This window comes from Schistocerca serialis, chromosome 8 (assembly GCF_023864345.2).
Source record: "Schistocerca serialis cubense isolate TAMUIC-IGC-003099 chromosome 8, iqSchSeri2.2, whole genome shotgun sequence".
Taxonomy (NCBI): Eukaryota; Metazoa; Arthropoda; class Insecta; order Orthoptera; family Acrididae; genus Schistocerca; species Schistocerca serialis.
In genome coordinates, this window is record NC_064645.1 from 289,281,787 (window position 1) to 289,301,114 (window position 19,328).

The 19,328-nt window shown below is 41.7% G+C and overlaps 1 protein-coding gene across 14 annotated transcripts in view; it reads left to right on the forward strand.

The window, feature by feature from the left end:
* LOC126416114 (microtubule-actin cross-linking factor 1) overlaps positions 1 to 19,328 on the forward strand; it is a 1,003,027-nt gene that overhangs the window by 760,707 nt on the left and 222,992 nt on the right. For all 14 annotated transcript variants that reach the window (XM_050083628.1, XM_050083630.1, XM_050083635.1 and 11 more), the window contains exons 16-22: positions 55 to 283; positions 2,204 to 2,473; positions 3,617 to 3,791; positions 7,231 to 7,403; positions 7,546 to 7,685; positions 7,813 to 7,933; positions 18,583 to 18,794. In XM_050083628.1, the coding sequence (XP_049939585.1) occupies positions 55 to 283; positions 2,204 to 2,473; positions 3,617 to 3,791; positions 7,231 to 7,403; positions 7,546 to 7,685; positions 7,813 to 7,933; positions 18,583 to 18,794 (1,320 nt within the window). The remainder of the gene's footprint in view (positions 1 to 54; positions 284 to 2,203; positions 2,474 to 3,616; positions 3,792 to 7,230; positions 7,404 to 7,545; positions 7,686 to 7,812; positions 7,934 to 18,582; positions 18,795 to 19,328) is intronic.

Genomic DNA, 19,328 nt, shown 5'->3' on the forward strand with positions numbered 1-19,328 from the left:
AGCACATTACATAAGTGTGTGTTCCACTAACTGTATGCCATTCTCTCTGTGTAGGCGAGATGAATTGCTGAACACGATCTACAGTAAGTCCGATTTCACACTGGATGAAGGTGAACGTTTACTGAAAGGAATGCAAGAACTCCGTGATGAGCTTAACCAATACACTACTGTAATACAAAGGATAGCTGAGAGAGCCACAGAAATAATTCCTCTCAAGCAACGAAGACAGCCTGTAACACGCCCCACAGCTGTGACTGCAGTATGCTCGTACAAACAAGTCAATGTAAGTACACTGCGTATTATATAAGAACTATGAATTGTCACTGAAGTAAATAGTCAGTTCTGATTTGTTTGATGGCATTTACATCTGATAAAGATGATGATTTGGAAATATTGACCAGGTGTCATTGTAATGCATAATAGTAATAAAGTTGTTCTTATGAAACTGCATTAGTGTGATTACCATTCTGATAGGAAATTGAGTTTTAATAGAAATATTCTTACCTAAATTGAATTTAATGTGTTTTGAAAATGTTTCCCATTGTTCCTAATTTCTGTGTAAATTATATATTTGACATAGATAGAAGAAATTTCTTTGGTCTCAGCATTTCTTCCCAGTAATTCCTTTCTTCACTCCCTTTTAGTTTTCTATATCTTTTATTTTCTGACGCATCAGATTTTTCTGCCCCTGTCTCTACTACATACTATGCACTTAGCTTTCCACTCTTATTAACTCTTGCACAATGTTTTGTCTGTAACCTATGTCCTGGTTATTGCGCTATCTTTTGGGACTGAAAAATGTAGCATCTATTTTTGGAAAAATTCCATCTATTTTTTGCTAACTTGGTGTCAGTTTTTGTCAAATTTGCGTCTGTTTTCTTTGTTGTCAATGATTAGACACACAAATTTAAAAGGTTGTCCGCTACATGAGTGAAGACAAATAAATTATTAGTTCTTCAAAATTGGATGTTGAAAAAAGTGCTGATTGGGAACTTTTTGACTGGAATGTTTGCTTTCGCAAAAACTTCAACACCTTTTTCTTCTGAAATGGCCTTTTGCTTTTTTCGTTTGGGTGTATTTAAGCTGTCAGAGGTGATTGTTGTGTTGAAAAGCAGCAGCATTTTTCCCACCAGTTAAGTGAACATGTCTCTGATATAAGGTGTCTCTGGACATTATTTGCCTTTTCCCATTAAAAAAATCTGCTGACTTCTAATTTTGACCTTTCGTGGGCATTCATAGCCCTACCACCCATGCTTGACACCACAGCAGATAGAACTGACAAGGCATTTAGTGTAGAAGTGGAACCGAATGTACAGCAACTCGCTTTTAGCGTTAGGAGAAAAATTTTGGCACTGTTGAAAAAGTTAGACATTGTTTTCCAATCACTATAGCTCAGAGGGTGGGCACTATAGGCTGTAGTTGCAGATGGCTGTGAGCATAAATTGACTAGAATTTTGACTGCCACATGAGGAGGAGTGGTGCGGGGAAACAAACCCCACCTCCATTTCGCTGGGCAGCAGCCTACAGCAGAACACATTGTCACAGAGATAACCGATCTCTTCTGGAGTTGTAAGAGTTGTAATGGAAGTCCATGATGGACTAGAATTATTTGCTTCACTTATTTCAAAAGAAGGAAAGAAAACAATGAGCAACACACATTACAAAATATTCGTGGATGACTATTGCACAATTGCTTGTTGAAGTTAGCAGAGTACTGTTAATGACGTAGTTCAGGCCCAACCTCTAGCGATATTTGATGCAACTACGCATCAGAACATCTGCCACCTAATTTGCCACGTTAAAACTGTCCGCATTGTACTATCTCTCTCTCTCTCTCTCTCTCTCTCTCTCTCTCTCTCTCTCTCTCTCTCTCTCTCTCTCTGCTTGCTGATTTTGTTGATTACATAGTGTCCGCACTATAGCTTTGAGTTGGCCACCCTTCCCCAACCCTCCATCCCATTCCCCCCACACACCTTTTCTCCCCTTGCCCACTCCACCTGACACAATTTATAGCTCAAAAGTAGAAAAATTAAGCTTCTCTAGCTTTTAAAATATTTTTGTGTATACACTGGTTCTTACCTCATTCCCTCCTATGAGAAATGTTAATGAGGTCATTTGGATATAACATGACACTCATATTTTTCGTTTACTGTCAGTAAATTTAACACTTAAAATTTTTTACTGTGAATGCTGTTGTCCACAGATTATTATTGAGAAAGGGGAGAAGTGTGTCCTCCATGATAATTCTGGCAGAGTCAAGTGGCGAGTGAGCAACTCTTCAGGGCAAGAGTCTACTGTACCTGGTGTGTGCTTCCTGATCCCTCCTCCAGATAAGGATGCAATTGATGCTGCCGATAGGTTGCGGCGACAGTTTGATCGTTCAACTGCCCTTTGGCAAAAGAAGCAACTTCGCATGCGGCAGAATATGATCTTTGCCACAATCAAGGTTGTCAAAAGCTGGGATCTGGCACAGGTTTGTTTAAAATAAAGAAACATTGGAATATACAATAATTTGCTTTTTGATAGATGTTTGAGCGATTTTCAATTCAACTCATTATCCACATATTATTTCGAATGACGTTTTAGTCATTGTTTGTTAAAAGCCTTGATTTTCTGTAACATTTTGATTTGGACCACATATTTAGTTAATTTATCAAGAGTGCTAACTTGAGAAGTGTGTACATTGACTATATTGTAATAAACTAAATAATTTTGGATTAATACAGTTCACGTGTCTCAAATAACAGCTACCTTACATTGTAAAGCATCTTTCGTACTGCTGATTGTTGCCCCACCACTTATGTACAACCCCAATCCAAATTTTATTAAACATTGTGTTTCCTCATCCATTATTCGTATCTCCCTTTTATTCACTTTTTTCATGTGACTGTCCTCTACACAAGTGTAATACTGTGTTCACTTCATATTCTAGTACTGTGACCTTTCTTTCCCCACATTTCGTGTGGGTGTTACTACTTACACCTCTGCCACCACCATCATCATCACAACCTCTCTTCTTCCTCCTACACATCAAAGTGAATTGTATTTTGTACTAAACTTTCTCCTGTGCTGTGTGCTGCTGTTGGTATATTACATTTTATGAAGTTGTGAACTGTTTGGATAAAAGTTTTTTATGTAAAATATTGTATAGAAGCAACAACTGGATCGTGACTTGGCTTATGGGATATAATGTGACAGGCATTTCAGAAAGTACAGCTTGTGTAATTTTGAAAATCTTAAATATCACAAAATTTGTATATGAATACAAATTTTTACATAGCACACAATTTACAGGAATTTCAGATTTTTTCAGCTGGCTGGAAATATGTTTTTCTACGTCTTCAATATAGCAAAGGAAAATATGTAAGAAAGTACATACTTAGGAAAGACTGTCATTTTCTCATCTGGAGGATGTAGTCACAAGTACGGTTAGATGTCACACCAAAGTGGCGCTTTGGTTACTGAAGAAGAATAAAAGCTAGAGAGCAAAATAATTATTTATCAGGTCCAGCCATCACTGTTAACAAAATTTTCAAGATCAGTCCACTTCATAAATGTTTGTAACTGTTCTGTTAATGATGTATGTTTCCCTTTACTATTTTCTCATTTTTTTCAGTTCTTAGCAATGGGCCAAGAACAACGTTCAGCTATTCGTAAAGCTCTGAATGAAGATGCAGACAAACTACTGCAGGAAGGTGACCCTGCTGATCCACAGCTGCGACGCCTCAAGAGAGAAATGGAAGAAGTTAATAGACTCTTTGATGAATTTGAGAGACGTGCTAGAGATGAGGGTAAGATGTGAAACTGCATATTTATAGTACACCATTTACTGTAGTCAAATGTAAGAGATAGGAAGATGCGTGTGATATAGGTAATAAAATTAATTTGATTATTGTCTTGTAGAACTATTAAGTACGTGGAACAAAAGTTAATTCTCGTGACATTAATTCTAACATGTGAAATATGGAGAATATATGGACACTGATATCTCCTGTACTCAGAGACTATAACTTAAAACCCAGTGAGTCACAGGTTCTAGGCTTTTGAAGAATTTGTGCTCTGGGTAGGGTGAAGCTAATTACAGTTCTTTCAGTTGACTTTTTTCATGATTCAACATACCTTGTGAAGACTGTCCCAAGATAGTACAGGTGAGTATTGGGACAGAAACAAGTTGAGATATGTTGAAACCAGGCAAATTTCATTAAATTATAAGCAAATAACAAAAATAATAAGTTTTTGAAAATATAATTGAACAGAAAATGTGCAAGATTTCAGAGCCAATGACTACTCCTCCTGGAAGAGTGGTTGAGGCTGGGGGGGGGGGGGGGGTGGTAATGGAAAAGTCGCCCAGAACCCCAGATCATGGGAGACTTATGGGACTGGATTAGAAGGAAAGGCTGATTTTTTTGGGGACTGCACCGGATGAATCTGAAAACCTGAGAGCTTGGAAGTGGAGGATAATATAATAAAGAAAACAGATTACTGACAAAACATGGTGCAAGGGTTAATAAGAGCGGATAGCTAAGTGCATTATATGTGATAGGCTGGTGGCGGGGAAGGGGGGGGGGGGGACTTGTGAGAAAATGTAATACTAGAAAACTGAAATAGGGCAAAGAAGAAAAGAAATGCTGAGACCTAAGACATAATTGTAAATTAAAGCCAGATGGGTGTCCAGAACCAAGTACATGGTATAACACCAGTTCCCACCTGTGGAGTTCTGAGAAACTGGTGTCATGGGAGAATCCAGTTGGCATATGTGGTGAAACAGGCAATGAGGTCATGAGTGTTATGTTGCAGAGCATGCTCTGCAACAGGATATTGTGTGTTGCCAGTATGCACACTCCAGTCTGTGCCCATTCATCCTAACTGATAAATTAATGCTAGTCATACCTGTGTAGAAGGCTGAACAGTATTTACATAACAGCTGGCACATGGCGTATCATTTCACAGAAGGCTCTGCCTTTAATTTGCTAGGTGTGCAGCTGGTCTAGGTGGTGGTAAGAGGGTACGTATGGCAAGTCTTATCAGAGACAATATTCACAGGCAGAATCCATAGGGTAGGGAAATGGGTGCAGTAGGAGCATAAGGCCTGACTGGGATAGTGCAGAGATTGGGGGAGCTAGGTTGGGCAGAATTTCTCCTTGAGCTTAGTTCAAGAGCAGATTTCCAAGGCTGTCACAACCAATCCTGGTACTGCTGATCCCTCAAAGAAACTAACAACTTAAGAGCACACTTCTTGTCATTCAGTACTGTCCTAGTCTGGAATGAATTGATTCTCTACTTCAACAAGGCTATGACTTCCTAAAACCGTGCTCTGAAATGAGGGCCATTCTGTTTGAGATTTTGCCCATTGCACCTAGAACAGCTTTTAAACTCCCTCCCCATCCTGCGATATCCAGTTAAGATTGTATGCTTCTTCTGCACCCATTTCCCTACCCAATGCTTCCTGCCTCATTGATAGTCCCCAGTGTACGACTTCGCTGTGCCACTTACACCAGTCCTGTTACTGGCAGAACATATACTATTGAAGGGAGAGCCACCTGTGAAATGACACACGTTGCATACCAGCTGTTATGTAAACACGGTTCGACCTTCTGCATTCGCATGACTGTTACCAAGTTATCAGTTAGAATGACTGGACACAGACAGTGAGTGTGCACTGGCAACACACAGTATCCTGTCGCAGAGCATGCTATACAACTTGACAGTCATGACATTGACACCCGTTTCACCACATGTGCAATTCGGATTCTCCCACATGGCACCAGTTTCCCAGGACTCTGTAAGTGGGAACTGTTGTTACAACATGTTGTTGATTCTTGCCACCCACTTACCTAAATTTACATTAATTTCTTTGGTGTCAACATTTCTTTTCAGAAACTATTCCTTGTCTTTGCTCCCTTTTAGTTTTCTGTATATTTTATTTTCTGACGTATATTTTTCCTTCCTCCCACCCCCATCTTGCCTCTGTCAGCGTGCAATGTATAATGCCCTTAGCTTCCCACTCTTATTAACACTTGCACCATGTTTTGCCAGTAATCTTTGTCTTGTTTATGATCCTGTTTTCCACCTTCAAGCTTTCAGGTTTTCAAATCTCATTCGGAGCAGTTGACCTGGGATTCTGGGCAACTTCTCTATAAATCACCCTATTTCCTAAGCCGCATCAGTTCTTTCCCTTCATCCCTCTTCCTTCCCCTTCAACCCTTTTGGTAGAAGAAGGAGCCACTGGCTCCAAAAGTTTGCAAATTTCCATAACTTCTGTGTGTGTTTTCTCCTAATGCCACTTGGTGAGTGGATTTTTTTATCTGTCCATTTGTATTGTAAACAAACAACAAGCTGCTCTATCTGAGATCATATTTGTTTTGATATTAGTTCACTTAATGGACACACAGTTGGTTTTCCTCCACTGCTGTTATTCAGCAATGAGTTCAGTTTACTTTGTGTATCCATTCTACTCATGCATTCAGAGTCTCCGATTTGTATGAAATAGTGTGCTGTTGTATTCTAAATTGTGTTATGCCTTAATGTACACTCCATTAGGTTATAAAAAAAAGCCAATTACTAGTTTGTAGTTTCTAGTTTTTGTATGTAATTAGTGACCCACCCTGGCTTTGCAAGGGTAGCACTAAATATCTACAACTGGTTGACTTGTTGGGCTTAGTATTAAAACACAAGCCTTCCTCAAGAATCAGTCTGTGTGTTAGTGAAAACTGTTTCAAAATACCTACAGTGATTCTTGAGATTATCCTCAACTTACAGACTGAAACTGCCACATGGGGACTTTTAATTTATGTATTTTGCAGATTTATAGCACAGTTAATTTTGTTTAGTTCACAGTCGATTTTAAGTAACTGTTATGAACTACTAGTAGATGCTTTCATATGAAATTATATGTGCTGCTATAGGTATTTCCATATTGTGTGAAGAAGAACTGTTTCTCTTCCTACAGTTTATGTAAGTTACAGTATTTTTCAAGAGCTCACCATCCCCCCCCCCCCCCTCCACCACTACCACCACCACCTTTTTTTATGTTGTATGCAATTGAGAAATAATGGTGAATCCAATAACATTATGTTATTCTGATAACTTCATTTTCTATTTGTTTAGTATGAATATTGTTTATACTGGGTGGAGTTGTGAGAAATTGTTGGAGTATACCACTTTTGAAATATGCAACCAAGTTCTTGAGGAAAATGTCATTGTATAAAATTGCTAATTAACATGTTGCAGAGGACAGCAAAAGCACAAGTCGATCTTTCAATGATAGTGCCTCAGCACTTGCAGCAGCACTTGATGACGCAGAACGTACACTGAATGCGCGTACCGCAGCACCTCTGCCCAGAGATGTTGACTCATTGGAGCATTTGGTTATTGAACACAAAGATTTTGAGACACGGCTACAAGTAAGTTAAGATTAAATTTCACACCTTAGGATACTTGTTAACTGACTGGACTGAAAGTTCATCTGTTGACAGGTCTTATTTTTGGTATCTGTTTAAAGAATTGTGTGCAAATAAATGGTTAATTTGTTCTTTTGTGTTTAAGGCTCTTGGTCCAGATGTGGAGAAACTGCAATCTACATTCCGCAGTATTTCACGTAAGACACCTGAACAGCAGACTCGACTCGACAAATGCATTTCAAAATGGAACAACCTCTGGGCCACATCTCATCTCTATATTGAAAGGTTAATGAATGCTGAAATTTGAAAACTTTGTGTAATCTTGCTGAGCCTTGAATAAACTGCACTTTATTCTGCTTACTTTAATTAGTTCTTATAACTTTCCACATTAAATAATATATCTTTGTTTCAGGCTGAAGTGCATTGAAATAGTTCTTAGTGGACTTGAAGAAGCTACAAACATAGTAACAGAATTCGAACTTAAACTTGCATCTTATAAAGAGCTTCCCTCAGATGTCGAAGCATTAAGAGCCGTAAGTACATTTTGATACTGTATGGAGGGTGTATACACCCCTGGACAAATGGGAAATCTGGGAAAAACCTGGGAATTTTTTCATTCGGGAGAAAACGGGAAAATCCGGAAACTTTGTAGAATTCTGGAGAATTTTTCATTGATTATGTTTCAGTTAAACTTTCCTTACTTTGGTAAGAACTGATACTCTGACAGACAATTTTACTGTATCCCACTGCTACAGAATAATACTGTAGCAATGAAACACAGACGAGAGTAGAACAGCAGTATAATATTTAACTTGCAAAGAAAATGCACCATTTGCAGTGACAAAACACAGTCCGTGCACAAGCATCTGCCGAAAGCAAAATGTGTCAAATGTGCAATGCTTTGTAATAACAGACTGCTTTCGATGAGCATGGCATCACAACTGTTTAAATTAGTTTGTTTGAGCAGATACCAGTGGGCTTGCATGCGTGCGCAGAGCTGTCCGGAAAACTGACTGTCGTTCCCAAGCTGCCAGATTTGTGCATGCGCAGAGTGATCGTAATTGTGGTGAGGAGTAGTCTTCGTGTGGCCTGCATTTATGTTTCGTGATTTTGCTCTTCTGTTTTAGTTAACAGCTCTCACGTCAGATGAAAACAAAACAGATATCTGTGGCTGTGAGCTATCAAATTAATTAAAATACATGCACATAATTATGTAGTTTCAGTTTACTGATTTTATATTATTTCCACGTTATTGGCAAGTGAGCATTAATCACTTTGCAAAATAATGAATTTATTTTTGTCAGCTTGCTAAGGAAGTTTGCCTTTTATTAATCTTTCCGCCCAGGCAGTCAGTTTATTTGAAACGAAGTGTTTTGTTCCTCACAGTTACATAGTTTCAACTGTTCACTGAGTTTTAAGTGTACGTTTTCATCTTCTGGCACACATGGCATTATGCCATAATAAAGAATAGAACATGAGATAATACTGCAATGGAAAAAAGTGGCATCCCAGAAACCTCACTGAAAAACCTTAGCAGCATTTTACATATCTGCTTTTCGTGAAACACAATCTTTTTCGATCGCAAGACATGTTTGAGTACCTGCCTGGTTCCTCTTCTAGACCTGATGTTATTTCTTAATTTGTGTGGTTTACGTCCTAAATTTACAGAATGCCATTCTTCAGTAAATTGTAGACTGGCATAACCCGTGTTTTATCGTTGTAACTCACCACGAGACTTTATATTTACTCCTGGAATAGAATATAAACTGCCAGTTATAAAGTATCTGGGTTTCACAAGTAACTTTATTAATTTTTATAAAGTTAAAAAAGTTATAAAAAGCTTACTGTTATTCTTAGTACTGCTGTATACAAACAACTGTTTCTTTTCATTTTTGCAAGAAATGTGTACTCCTCCTTACTAACTTTCTGCAACCTCCTCCTCCTCCTCCTCCCCTCCCCTCCCCTCTCCAGTGCTGTGTGGATGTAAACTTGACTGGAAATGCTAAATAACAGTATTAAAGAATACAAATTAAAAAAAAGTGTGTAAAAGGCACCACATAGCAAAATATTAGGGTACTTTGGGCTATAGAGTCTAGGTTTGAAACAAATATTGTACCAAAGGCTGCTTTCTGATTTTGCATTCCTTATATACCCTTAGTAAAACCCCTGAGTACAATAACTCTGTATGCCCCCTCCGAATAACATGCCACACTGCCGCACATGGTCATGTGATGGCCCACTACACATGAAATTCCAAACAGAAATGTGATGAAACATGTATGAGAATTGCAAACACCAAGTGCAGGCTTGCTATGGCGTCATAGCTGTGGATGCGCAGTAACGCCTGTCTTCTGGCGCTCTCTAGCAACTGCTCAGACAAATCTATTACTAACAAGTTGTTGGTCTGAGAAAGGTTACTTTCAAAGTAGATTTCCTTTTGTGCAAGATGAATTATGTTAACTGTGAGACTGTGCAATGAATTTTTTAAATTGGAGAGCGTTTGACCCCTATTCAGAATACTTTGAGGGCCAGCCACTCAGAAAAATTTTGGGGCTAGAAGACCAGACATTCATGCCAAGGTGTGTGTAGATGAGGTGACTTACCGAACGAAAGCGCTGGCAGGTCGATAGACACACAAACAAACACAAACATACACACAAAATTCAAGCTTTCGCAACAAACTGTTGCCTCATCAGGAAAGAGGGAAGGAGAGGGGAAGACGAAAGGAAGTGGGTTTTAAGGGAGAGGGTAAGGAGTCATTCCAATCCCGGGGGCGGAAAGACTTACCTTTGGGGGAAAAAAGGACAGGTATACACTCGCACACACGCACATATCCATCCACACATACAGCCACAAGCAGACATATTTAAAGACGAACACGTACACTGCATATTTTCGTATTAAGAAACTATACAAATGAATTCCATCAAACTCAGCTCGTCAGTTCCAAAAGCTCTGAAATCGAGACTGCGAGATTGTATATATATATACCAATATAATAGAAGGAAACATTCCACGTGGGAAAAATTATATATAAAATCAAAGATGAGGTGACTTACCGAACGAAAGCGCTGGCAGGTCGATAGACACACAAACAAACACAAACATACACACAAAATTCAAGCTTTCGCAACAAACTGTTGCCTCATCAGGAAAGAGGGAAGGAGAGGGGAAGACGAAAGGAAGTGGGTTTTAAGGGAGAGGGTAAGGAGTCATTCCAATCCCGGGAGCGGAAAGACTTACCTTAGGGGGAAAAAAGGACAGGTATACACTCGCACACACGCACATATCCATCCACACATACAGACACAAGCAGACATATTTAAAGACAAAGAGTTTGGGCAGAGATGTCAGTCGAGGCAGAAGTGTAGAGGCAAAGAAGTTGTTGAAAGACAGGTGAGGTATGAGTGGCGGCAACTTGAAATTAGCGGAGATTGAGGCCTGGCGGATGACGAGAAGAGAGGATATACTGAAGGGCAAGTTCCCATCTCCGGAGTTCGGATAGGTTGGTGTTGGTGGGAAGTATCCAGATAACCCGGACGGTGTAACACTGTGCCAAGATGTGCTGGCTGTGCACCAAGGCATGTTTAGCCACAGGGTGATCCTCATTACCAACAAACACTGTCTGCCTGTGTCCATTCATGCGAATGGACAGTTTGTTGCTGGTCATTCCCACATAGAATGCATCACAGTGTAGGCAGGTCAGTTGGTAAATCACGTGGGTGCTTTCACACGTGGCTCTGCCTTTGATCGTGTACACCTTCCGGGTTACAGGACTGGAGTAGGTGGTGGTGGGAGGGTGCATGGGACAGGTTTTGCATCGGGGGCGGTTACAAGGATAGGAGCCAGAGGGTAGGGAAGGTGGTTTGGGGATTTCATAGGGATGAACTAACAGGTTACGAAGGTTAGGTGGACGGCGGAAAGACACTCTTGGCGGAGTGGGGAGGATTTCATGAAGGATGGATCTCATTTCAGGGCAGGATTTGAGGAAGTCGTATCCCTGCTGGAGAGCCACATTCAGAGTCTGGTCCAGTCCCGGAAAGTATCCTGTCACAAGTGGGGCACTTTTGTGGTTCTTCTGTGGGGGATTCTGGGTTTGAGGGGACGAGGAAGTGGCTCTGGTTATTTGCTTCTGTACCAGGTCGGGAGGGTAGTTGCGGGATGCGAAAGCTGTTTTCGGGTTGTGGGTGTACTGACTCAGGGATTCCGGACTGGAGCAGATTCGTTTGCCACGAAGACCTAGGCTGTAGGGAAGGGACCGTTTGATGTGGAATGGGTGGCAGCTGTCATAATGGCGGTACTGTTGCTTGTTGGTGGGTTTGATGTGGACGGACGTGTGAAGTTGGCCATTGGACAGGTGGAGGTCAACGTCAAGGAAAGTGGCATGGGATTTGGAATAGGACCAGGTGAATCTGATGGAACCAAAGGAGTTGAGGTTGGAGAGGAAATTCTGGAGTTCTTCTTCACTGTGAGTCCAGATCATAAAGATGTCATCATGTCATCAATAAATCTGTACCAAACTTTGGGTTGGCAGACTTGGGTAACCAAGAAGGCTTCCTCTAAGCGACCCATGAATAGGTTGGCATACGAGGGGGCCATCCTGGTACCCATGGCTGTTCCCTTTAATTGTTGGTATGTCTGGCCTTCAAAAGTGAAGAAGTTGTGGGTCAGGATGAAGCTGGCTAGGTAATGAGGAAAGAGGTTTTAGGTAGGGTGGTAGGTGATCGGCGTGAAAGGAAATGCTCCATCGCAGCGAGGCCCTGGACGTGCGGAATATTTGTGTATAAGGACGTGGCATCAATGGTTACAAGGATGGTTTCCGGGGGTAACAGATTGGGTAAGGATTCCAGGCGTTCAAGAAAGTGGTTGGTGTCTTTGATGAAGGATGGGAGACTGCATGTAATGGGTTGAAGGTGTTGATCTACGTAGAGACTTGGGTAACCAAGAAGGCTTCCTCTAAGCGACCCATGAATAGGTTGGCATACGAGGGGGCCATCCTGGTACCCATGGCTGTTCCCTTTAATTGTTGGTATGTCTGGCCTTCAAAAGTGCACCCTCCCACCACCACCTACTCCAGTCCTGTAACCCGGAAGGTGTACACGATCAAAGGCAGAGCCACGTGTGAAAGCACCCACGTGATTTACCAACTGACCTGCCTACACTGTGATGCATTCTATGTGGGAATGACCAGCAACAAACTGTCCATTCGCATGAATGGACACAGGCAGACAGTGTTTGTTGGTAATGAGGATCACCCTGTGGCTAAACATGCCTTGGTGCACAGCCAGCACATCTTGGCACAGTGTTACACCGTCCGGGTTATCTGGATACTTCCCACCAACACCAACCTATCCGAACTCCGGAGATGGGAACTTGCCCTTCAGTATATCCTCTCTTCTCGTCATCCGCCAGGCCTCAATCTCCGCTAATTTCAAGTTGCCGCCACTCGTACCTCACCTGTCTTTCAACAACTTCTTTGCCTCTACACTTCTGCCTCGACTGACATCTCTGCCCAAACTCTTTGTCTTTAAATATGTCTGCTTGTGTCTGTATGTGTGGATGGATATGTGCGTGTGTGCGAGTGTATACCTGTCCTTTTTTCCCCCTAAGGTAAGTCTTTCCGCTCCCGGGATTGGAATGACTCCTTACCCTCTCCCTTAAAACCCACTTCCTTTCGTCTTCCCCTCTCCTTCCCTCTTTCCTGATGAGGCAACAGTTTGTTGCGAAAGCTTGAATTTTGTGTGTATGTTTGTGTTTGTTTGTGTGTCTATCGACCTGCCAGCGCTTTCGTTCGGTAAGTCACCTCATCTTTGATTTTATATATAATTTTTCCCACGTGGAATGTTTCCTTCTATTATATTGATATCATTAATTTGAATCCAACTATTACGTTTGTTATTGTCACTGTTGCATTTCGAAATCTTTTCTGTCGTCTTATTTTCCTCTTTCTGTTTTTCCAGTAGTTTCACTTTGTATTCACCTTCTCCTTTTCACCGTAATCCGCTATACTATTTTATCCCGCCTATATATATATGTAACCCACTTCCAAACCATAACCAAAAATTTTTTTGCCACTTTCAGCACTACCGCCGCTATAATATCCACCGTTTCTAGTTCACAAACAGCTTCTTTCACCTTTTAAACAACCATTTTGGCCAGTTCTAATAACTTTCGCTTTATTTCCATTTCCGTTTTTCCCACATTACTTAAAATTTTTAGCCGCTTCCCACAGGTTTTAACGTCATTATTTCTTCGCCAGACAATTGTTAGCCTCATTTTCATAATCTGCCACCACAATACCACTCCTTTTAATATACTACACGCAGTTTTTTCGAAATTTTCCCGAATTTCTCCGTCCTTTAACGTGCTTTGGCGGCAACACAACCACCTAACCTTTATGCACATCGTTGTCTACCAACCCAAGTCCAACATAGCCCAGCTGTAACCAACACCTTTTCGCCTTTTTTCATTCCAGATCTCCAGTTACTTTCCGGTTCACCTTTATCTCTCCCTATATATTTTTATTTTCATTTTCATTTCACCTCATGTTACACTTTCCACCTTCTAATACCATGCCACCCTCACAACACCCCCACAACGACCCCATTAAGTTTTATTTACATTCCCTCCGCAAACATGCCTTCGCCCTAGCCAGATTACGCTCTCATATTCTATTTTCTCAGGCTTGTCTGACATTTGGCATCACCCCCAAAGGCCTCACACTTAAAGTTCCCATCTCTGGCTGCAACCCTTCCTTCCATCAGTCCCCATACCAGTTCCAAACTGAACAATCCATTGCCCTCACCCACCTAATCCTCCACCTACACATCAACTCAGCCAATGAACACACCCGTCAACTCCTAGCCTTAATAAAAGTCCTTAATCTTTCCTCTCCCACATCCACACCGGCTGTTCAGAGCATCCTCCTACAGGCCAACCGTAAATTAGAACAGCATGCCACCCTCCACCTCAAAAAACTATCCAATCTCCTGGTTTCCCACCTCCGGAAAGGCAACTCGCTCACCCTTCACAACCTTTCCAGCAAACCTCCACCTCCTCTCATTGCACACAAACCCAGTCTCTCCCATCTACTCAATCTCCCACTTCCAGCTCCACTCCCTCCAAAACCTCAAAATTCCGATCAACACAATCTGGAAGCACAACACCCTAATTCAGTAGTTAACCTTTCCTCCAAACCTCTCTCCCAATCTGAAACCTCTGTGCTATCCAAAGGCCTCACCTTCAGCCCCACTCCCAGATTCAACCAAACAGCCCTCGTCAAAGATTTACTGTCCTACACCCGTACTCTCTGCTGGAAGTATCACTTTGCCACGAAGAAAAATGATCCTAATCCTACTCCTAATGATCCGACTTCTCAAGACACCATCCAAATTGAACCCTGCCTGGAACAGTTCCGTCCTCCGTCACAGCGGGACCCACCTCCTCTTCCTCAAAATCACCCTCTCCAAACCTTCCAGGAATTTCTGACTTCCAGCCTTGCATCTCAATCCTTCTTAAAAAACCTTAATCCTACACCCAACATCACCACTGCTGAAGCCCAGGCTATCCGTGATCTGAAGGCTGACCGATCCATCGTCATTCTTCCGGCGGACAAGGGTTCCACAACCGTGGTACTTGATCGTCGGGAGTATGTGGCTGAGGGACTGCGTCAGCTTTCAGACAACACCACATACAAAGTTTGCCAAGGTAACCCCATTCCCGATGTCCAGGCGGAGCTTCAAGGAATCCTCAGAACCTTAGGCCCCCTGCAAAACCTTTCACCTGACTCCATCAACCTCCTGACCCCACCGACACCCCGCACCCCTACCTTCTACCTTCTTCCTAAACTCCACAAACCCAATCATCCCGGCCGCCCCATTGTAGCTGGTTACCAAGCCCCCACAGAACGTATCTCTGCCTACGTAGATCAACACCTTCAACCCATTACATGCAGTCTCCCATCCTTCATCAAAGACACCAACCACTTTCTTGAACGCCTGGAATCCTTACCCAATCTGTTACCCCCGGAAACCATCCTTGTAACCATTGATGCCACGTCCTTATACACAAATATTCCGCACGTCCAGGGCCTCGCTGCGATGGAGCATTTCCTTTCACGCCGATCACCTACCACCCTACCTAAAACCTCTTTCCTCATTACCTTAGCCAGCTTCATCCTGACCCACAACTTCTTCACTTTTGAAGGCCAGACATACCAACAATTAAAGGGAACAGCCATGGGTACCAGGATGGCCCCCTCGTATGCCAACCTATTCATGGGTCGCTTAGAGGAAGCCTTCTTGGTTACCCAAGTCTGCCAACCCAAAGTTTGGTACAGATTTATTGATGACATGATGACATCTTTATGATCTGGACTCACAGTGAAGAAGAACTCCAGAATTTCCTCTCCAACCTCAACTCCTTTGGTTCCATCAGATTCACCTGGTCCTATTCCAAATCCCATGCCACTTTCCTTGACGTTGACCTCCACCTGTCCAATGGCCAACTTCACATGTCCGTCCACATCAAACCCACCAACAAGCAACAGTACCTCCATTATGACAGCTGCCACCCATTCCACATCAAACGGTCCCTTCCCTACAGCCTAGGTCTTCGTGGCAAACGAATCTGCTCCAGTCCGGAATCCCTGAATCAGTACACCCACAACCTGAAAACAGCTTTTGCATCCCGCAACTACCCTCCCGACCTGGTACAGAAGCAAATAACCAGAGCCACTTCCTCGTCCCCTCAAACCCAGAATCCCCCACAGAAGAACCACAAAAGTGCCCCACTTGTGACAGGATACTTTCCGGGACTGGACCAGACTCTGAATGTGGCTCTCCAGCAGGGATACGACTTCCTCAAATCCTGCCCTGAAATGAGATCCATCCTTCATGAAATCCTCCCCACTCCGCCAAGAGTGTCTTTCCGCCGTCCACCTAACCTTCGTAACCTGTTAGTTCATCCCTATGAAATCCCCAAACCACCTTCCCTACCCTCTGGCTCCTATCCTTGTAACCGCCCCCGATGCAAAACCTGTCCCATGCACCCTCCCACCACCACCTACTCCAGTCCTGTAACCCGGAAGGTGTACACGATCAAAGGCAGAGCCACGTGTGAAAGCACCCACGTGATTTACCAACTGACCTGCCTACACTGTGATGCATTCTATGTGGGAATGACCAGCAACAAACTGTCCATTCGCATGAATGGACACAGGCAGACAGTGTTTGTTGGTAATGAGGATCACCCTGTGGCTAAACATGCCTTGGTGCACAGCCAGCACATCTTGGCACAGTGTTACACCGTCCGGGTTATCTGGATACTTCCCACCAACACCAACCTATCCGAACTCCGGAGATGGGAACTTGCCCTTCAGTATATCCTCTCTTCTCGTCATCCGCCAGGCCTCAATCTCCGCTAATTTCAAGTTGCCGCCACTCATACCTCACCTGTCTTTCAACAACTTCTTTGCCTCTACACTTCTGCCTCGACTGACATCTCTGCCCAAACTCTTTGTCTTTAAATATGTCTGCTTGTGTCTGTATGTGTGGATGGATATGAGCGTGTGTGCGAGTGTATACCTGTCCTTTTTTCCCCCTAAGGTAAGTCTTTCCGCTCCCGGGATTGGAATGACTCCTTACCCTCTCCCTTAAAACCCACTTCCTTTCGTCTTCCCCTCTCCTTCCCTCTTTCCTGATGAGGCAACAGTTTGTTGCGAAAGCTTGAATTTTGTGTGTATGTTTGTGTTTGTTTGTGTGTCTATCGACCTGCCAGCGCTTTCGTTCGGTAAGTCACCTCATCTTTGATTTTTTTATATATATATATATAGAGAGAGAGAGAGAGAGAGAGAGAGAGAGAGAGAGAGAGAGAGAGACAAATATACATATATATATAGTCTTTGAAAGCTTAGCTTTTCTTGTAGGTATACTATATATAAATTAATATAAACCATGAACTTTTCCTATTTGTGTGTTCACGCTATTTAACAGTGATGTTGCTATTGGCTGGCTACATCAAGTGTCCTATGCTGTGAATATGTACTATCATCTACTGCCATTTTGTGGCAAAATAATGGGACATGAGCTATACTTGGCTGTTGGAAAGCACATCGCAGTCTCGATTTCAGAGCTTTTGGAACTGACGAGCTGAGTTTGATGGAATTCATTTGTATAGTTTCTTAATACGAAAATATGCAGTGTTACGTGTTGTTGCACACCAAAGATCTTTCCAGAACGTGCTTTTTTGCTGGGTTTCACTCCCTAAAGTGCCGGGAAGTTCTATGCCAGTGTATAAAATCTTTGTTATTCAAAGGATTAACAAGTTTTACAGATACGGAGGAAAGCATACTGTCCGTTAATGGAGAAAGTGTATTTTCGCCCAAGAAAGTGTGTATTTTCACCTGGAAAAATTTGTATTTTCACGCAGGAAAAAGTGTATATTTAACTGGGAAACCTGGGGAAAATCCGTGAATTTTTCTTTTGTCTGTGTATATACCCTGTGTATGGTATTAACTTTTAATTCTGGTTTGCTTGATATGTGTGTGTTTGGTGAGCATGTTGCTGTTTTGCAGAATGGTTGTGGGCAAATTATGATGGTTATTTTAATCGAGGACTGAATATTGTTACTATCACAAGCCAAAAATATTACACAACTCAGCATTTGTGTGTGTGTGTCCTCTGTCAGAAATAATGAAGATATTTATTCAAATAACATGTAACCTTTCTATGTGGAACTGTAATGAAAAATAGAAAAGTTAATTTGTAAAAATGAGGGCTGGGATGCGATACAAATACATGAGGTAACTTGGTGTTCTACTGTGTAAAAGAAGAAATGCATGTCAGAACTAGCTCATGATAGTCAGTCAATGGGTGAATAACTGTGCTTGTTACTGTCAGCAATGTTTTGTTTCTTCACTTTATCAGAAACTTAAGCTTTGAAATTTAAACTGATGCATTGTGCACTAACTAGTCGTTATCAGTGTGCATCACTGTATCCTCTTCTGTTGTTAGTGGTGTTCAAGTGGTAGACATGCCTTGCTGCTGGGATTGAAATAACTATCTCAAAGTTGATTGCTACTGCATCAATCTGATTGAATGGTGCCTGAATTGATTATATTTGCCACTTCCTTTTCTGTAATTTTATACAGAAATTTTGAATTTTTTTTCGGTTACATTCTTAGGTTCATGAAGATTTGCTGAATCTACAGAACTCTGTTGCCCAGCATCAGATGGTAATTGATCAACTGAGTGAAGATGTGCTAAATGCACGTCGTCTTGTAGAGAAGTCACGACCTAATCATCGGGGTCCTCACTCTGACCTTGAACGCTTAGAAGGAGAAGTTGGACGCCTTACAAATCGCTGGGGGAATGTCTGCTCTCAGCTCGTCGACAGGTGAAGCATATATTCTTTTCTTTTCTTTTTTTTTTAAAATTTTCTACAGCTTGTTTTTTTATTAGTAATACTGATAAATTATTTATTTTAAAATTTGATAAGGCAACATTTTTGTGTGTAGTTTTGGGTTGAATTCCAAATTTAATCAGTGATAATTTAATGATTAGGATTTGGATTTAGAATTTAGTATCCATATACTTCTGTTTGACAGCATTAATAGTGAAATGTAAAAGATCCTCTTAACTTACGAGCAGAGGCTGAAGTTCAGGCATTATCAATTGCAGTAATAAACAGTGAAAGGAAATACAGAAAAACCTTTCAGTTCGTCTATTTACTTAGTAGATTGCACTATTCAAACAATCACGCAATTGGCATATTTATGTTAGCATTATGTGGTTATATTAAATTATTAAAGTAACTTAACAGTTTTAAACAGAATGATAACTGTACTCGATGGAAAGTGAAAATGTTTCTTGAAAGTCTATACATCACAATGCCTTATTGGTTGCGCATGATAACCGAATGGTTTTTTAA